General features: G+C 54.8%; 1 protein-coding gene across 1 annotated transcript; it reads right to left on the reverse strand.

Annotated features, from left to right (window-relative positions):
- Positions 1-443: 443 nt before the first annotated feature.
- LOC119292833 lies at positions 444-3,918 on the reverse strand (the record flags this gene model as incomplete). The annotated part of the gene is made up of 2 exons (XM_037571529.1): positions 3,762-3,918; positions 444-1,390 (listed from the first exon to the last, which is right to left on the reverse strand). Coding segments are annotated over exons 1-2 (1,104 nt in total), but the record flags the coding sequence as incomplete, so codon positions are not given.
- Positions 3,919-4,312: the final 394 nt, after the last annotated feature.

Below are 4,312 nucleotides of genomic sequence, written 5' to 3' on the forward strand. Positions count from 1 at the left end.
TGGGTAGCGATTTGGGGTCGTGTCCGGGCCTGTCTGTGATGCGGTGGACGTGCGCCTAGCGCGCGGCCGCATCCATTTGCCCCATCCTGTCCGTCAGGGCCAAAAATGCCCAAATTGCATCAAAACTAGTTTCCAACCCAAATATTTGTCTGGAAATTAAAATAGTTTTACAACTCAACTGAAATTGTCTTAATAAAATAGTTTTACAACCAAATCGAAATTGTCTTGACTGAACCTAAATTGGACCAATACATCTATTGGTTGCCAATGTGATCCCAGACGTGCTCAACCAAGTCATTATGAAGATTCAAATGAGTGTGCCAATCACGCATCTCACGGTGGAATTGGACAAACTGTTCAAATGTGGCCGGGTCTTGGTGCAGGGGCTCAATATTTTCACCTTGTTAATCAAATCCTTGGTCGAAGATACTCTCATCACGCTCGTCCTCGACGATCATGTTGTGCATAATCACACAAGCAGTCATCACCTCCCAAAGCTTCCTTTCATCCCATGACAGTGCAGGGTTTCGAACGATACCCCACCGGGATTGAAGCACACCAAAAGCACGTTCCACATCCTTTCTAACACTCTCTTGCATTTGGGCAAATCTCTTTCTCTTCTCATCTTGGGGTTTCGAGATTGTCTTCACAAAAGTTGACCATGGAGGATATATAACATTTGCTAGATAGTATCCCTTGTTGTACTGGTGGCCGTTGATCTCAAAGTTGACAGGTGGGGAGTGGCCTTCTGCAAGCCTTGCGAAGACTGGAGAGCGTTGCAGCACGTTGATATCATTATGAGAACCTTCCATGCCGAAAAAAGAATGCCATATCCAAAGATCTTGCGATGCCACCGCTTCTAATATGACAGTGCACCCGTTAACATGCCCCTTGTACTGGCCCTGCCAAGCAAATGGACAGTTCTTCCACTCCCAATGCATACAATCTATGCTGCCAAGCATGCCTGGAAAGCCTCTAGCTGCGTTGGTCGCCAACAATCTCTCTGTATCAGCGACAGTTGGCTGTCTCAAGTACTCTGGGCCAAACACCTCGATCACGGCCTGACAAAACTTGTACATTGACATCAGACATGTTGTCTCACTCATACGCACATACTCGTCCACCAGATCGCCTGGAATACCATATGCAAGCATGCGGATGGCCGCGGTGCATTTCTGATAAGAGGAGAACCCAAGCTTGCCAAGGGCATCCGTCTTGCATTCGAAGTATGGGTCATGAGCAACCACTCCCTCTCGGATATGATTGAACACATGCCTTGCCATACGAAAACGGCGACGAAATTTATCCTGCTTGAAGAGCGGGGTGTTGGCAAAGTAATCGGCATAAAGCAGGGTGTGGCCTCTCTCCTTGTTGCGGTTCAGGTTGGGAGCACGGCCAGGGAGTGACTCCCTGTACCGAGGAAGCTGCCGTTGAATATGGTCGTGAACGACCAGTGCATCCACCACAAGATCTTCATCATCTGACGACGAATCGTCCGACGAACAAAGGAAGTGATGAAAGAAAAACTCGTCTCCACTGTCCATACCTTTGATGGCAAAAAGTCGAACACCTTCCGATCGTGGTGGCGAAGAGGCCGCGATGATCACCTCGACGCAGCAGGGATGGTTGCCAACCGGCTACTGGCCGCTCTGGAGCTCTCGTCGGAATCCGCCTTGAAGAGCGGTCGCCGGCGGTCATGTCCCCTCCGCCACCGGCAAGGACGGCGACGGCCAAACCTCCCCCGATAGACGACCAAAACTACGGCGAAAGCGCGGGCGTGGGGCTGCACGGTGAGGAGGCGGCCGGAGAATAGAGGCGGCGCCGGCGGCGGGGCGGGGCGGGGAGAGAGGGTGAAGCGTTGGGAGCGGAGGGACTGCTAGTGTCCCCGACAGGCTGGCCATGGGGGGGACAAGGGCGTGCGTCGCGGTCGTCCGCGCGCGTCCGTTTCACCCCAAACCGAGCGCAAGTTTGGGCCGGGGATGGGTTGAAAATGGACGGAATCCGGACATTTGTCCGTTTGAGGCCGCGCACTGGGCCGCCTCTTTTGTCCCCTTTACCCCAAACGGACGGGGCCGGACATGATAGGATCGCGCGGTGGAGTTGGCCTGAGAGGCTTCAGGTCAACTCCACCGCGCGACTCCCAAACGGACATCCGTTTTGTCCGGATTCTGTCCGTTTGGGCAGGGGATAGGATCTTGTCCGGGCCTGTCCTGGGATGCGGTGGCCGTGCATCCAGTGCACGACTGCATCCTTTACCGCATCCTGTCCGCGTCTATTTAAAAAAAAGAACAACATTTCAAATGCCAAGCCCTACGCCCCCAGTTCATCACGCACGCCGGCAACAAAGCCAGCGGCCTACACGTCCATCGCCGGCATCAGCCAGTGACCGGCAACACAGCCAGCCTCCAAAATGAATGGCTGTCCTCGCCGGCAACACAGCCAGCGGCCGGCAACACACCCGGCCTTCAAAATGAATGTTTTTCTCGCCGGCACACGGCCAACGGCCCAGCGGGCGGGCGGCACCCATGCCAGCCTCAAAAAAGAACGGCCACGACCGATCGGACGACCTAGTTCAGGCCGTCGGCGTCGAGCATCTCCTTCTGCCTGGCCTCGAACCAAGCCCTCGTCTTCTCGCTCATCTTCGACAAGTCCACGCTCATGATCCCGAGGGCCACCTCCTTCGCTTTGGTGGCGGCATTGGTGGCCTCGATGTCGAGCTGCCTTTGCCTGCCCTTGACGTTGTCGGCCTCGATGTCGAGCTACCTTTGCCGGGCCGCCTCCTCCATGTCGAGCTGCCTCTGCCGGGCCACCTCCTCCATGTCGATCTTCCTTCTCTTGGCCGCCTCCTCCATCTCAAGCTTCTTCGTTTGAAACTCTAGGTATTGCTTCATTTGCTCGTCCTTGCTTTGCCGCTTCTTCTCGTCCCTCACATCCTTTTGCGACATCATGCCATGCAAAGTGTCATGCAATGCCATGGATGAGGCATCACGAATGTCGTCAACCTTAGAGTTGGTCTTGCCCCTCGGCCTCTTCAACGCCTCGCCATCTCCACCTCCGACGAACTTGGCCGTCTTCAGGCCTCTCTTCCTTTGGAGTTCACGGTATTGGTCCTTGAACTTAGGGCAATTGTTGATCATAGTCCAACAATGCGTAAGAGTGAACGGCTTGTCATTGTGCCAGGCCTTGAATGCCTCCAAAGATTGAAATGCCTACACCATATGATCAACAACAAGTGAACATGCAAACATGTACAAGGCCGAAGTCTCATTGCCGTAACAAGGAAAGGGCAAGGAAGGAGAGCATACCATGTCCCCAACGCCGGTACCACTCACGGGTCGTGCTTGAACGCTCTCAAATGCGGCTTGATACTTTTTGCACTCTTGTTGGATGAACAACCATCTCTTTTGAATCGAGCCAACGCCACGATTGCTTTCAAATTGGTAGGGCTCAAACAACTTCCTTTCATGGAATGTTTTGTGGACCCTCGTCCAAAAAAACAATACCCTTTTGTTGCGCGCCGGTCCTTGGATCTTGGCTAATCTCCATCCAAGCTTGGCAAATCAACTTGTCCTCATCTTGTGTGTATGAACCCGTGCGAATGCTCTTCCTCTTCTTTTGTGCTTCCGCTCTTTGTGTCAGCTCGTCGATGAACAATGGCTCGCCACTAATGTCAACGTTATTGCTTTCTTCTTCATCACCATCACCTTCGACATAGATGTCATCGTCTTCATGCCACGAGTCACCATGGTCGTAGTCAGCACGGTCGTCGGCCTCTTCATCGGCAGTGAACTGGCCGCGGCCATCCTGACTTTGGGTCTCCTCGGGGTCGTAGACAGGGACGTGCCCACCCTCGTAGATCACTTCCTCCATGAACTGGTCGTAGTAGGGGTCGTCGACCGGTGCCGTTGGTGTTGGCATTCCGTCAACAAGACGCGGGGGGACGGCATGGTGCCGGTAAACAACGGTCGTGCTTGCTTTCTTTGCATCTCGACGGACGGCCAGCCGCCGCTGCTGGACGCAGGGGTGACATTGAGGTCGATGACGGCCGATGGGCGTGGTGTGGACGGCGCGATCACGCTCACGTCTGGTGACCTCCCGAAACGGGTCTGGCCGTCATGCCTTGGTAGAGGAAAGCCGGGTGACAAGGGCGTGGTCCGCGACGTCTGCGACTGGCACTGCGGAGGCCGGGCGACCGACGATCCTGTGCTCGCCGGACCGACGGCCCCTCCGGAGAAACCGGGCGGACGACAAAGGCCAGCCATGAGAAGGGCGTGCGCTTTGCTGACGATGGCCTCCTTCTCCTCGACCTCGG

Source organism: Triticum dicoccoides, chromosome 4B (genome assembly GCF_002162155.2).
Source record: "Triticum dicoccoides isolate Atlit2015 ecotype Zavitan chromosome 4B, WEW_v2.0, whole genome shotgun sequence".
In the NCBI taxonomy this organism is placed as follows: domain Eukaryota; kingdom Viridiplantae; phylum Streptophyta; class Magnoliopsida; order Poales; family Poaceae; genus Triticum; species Triticum dicoccoides.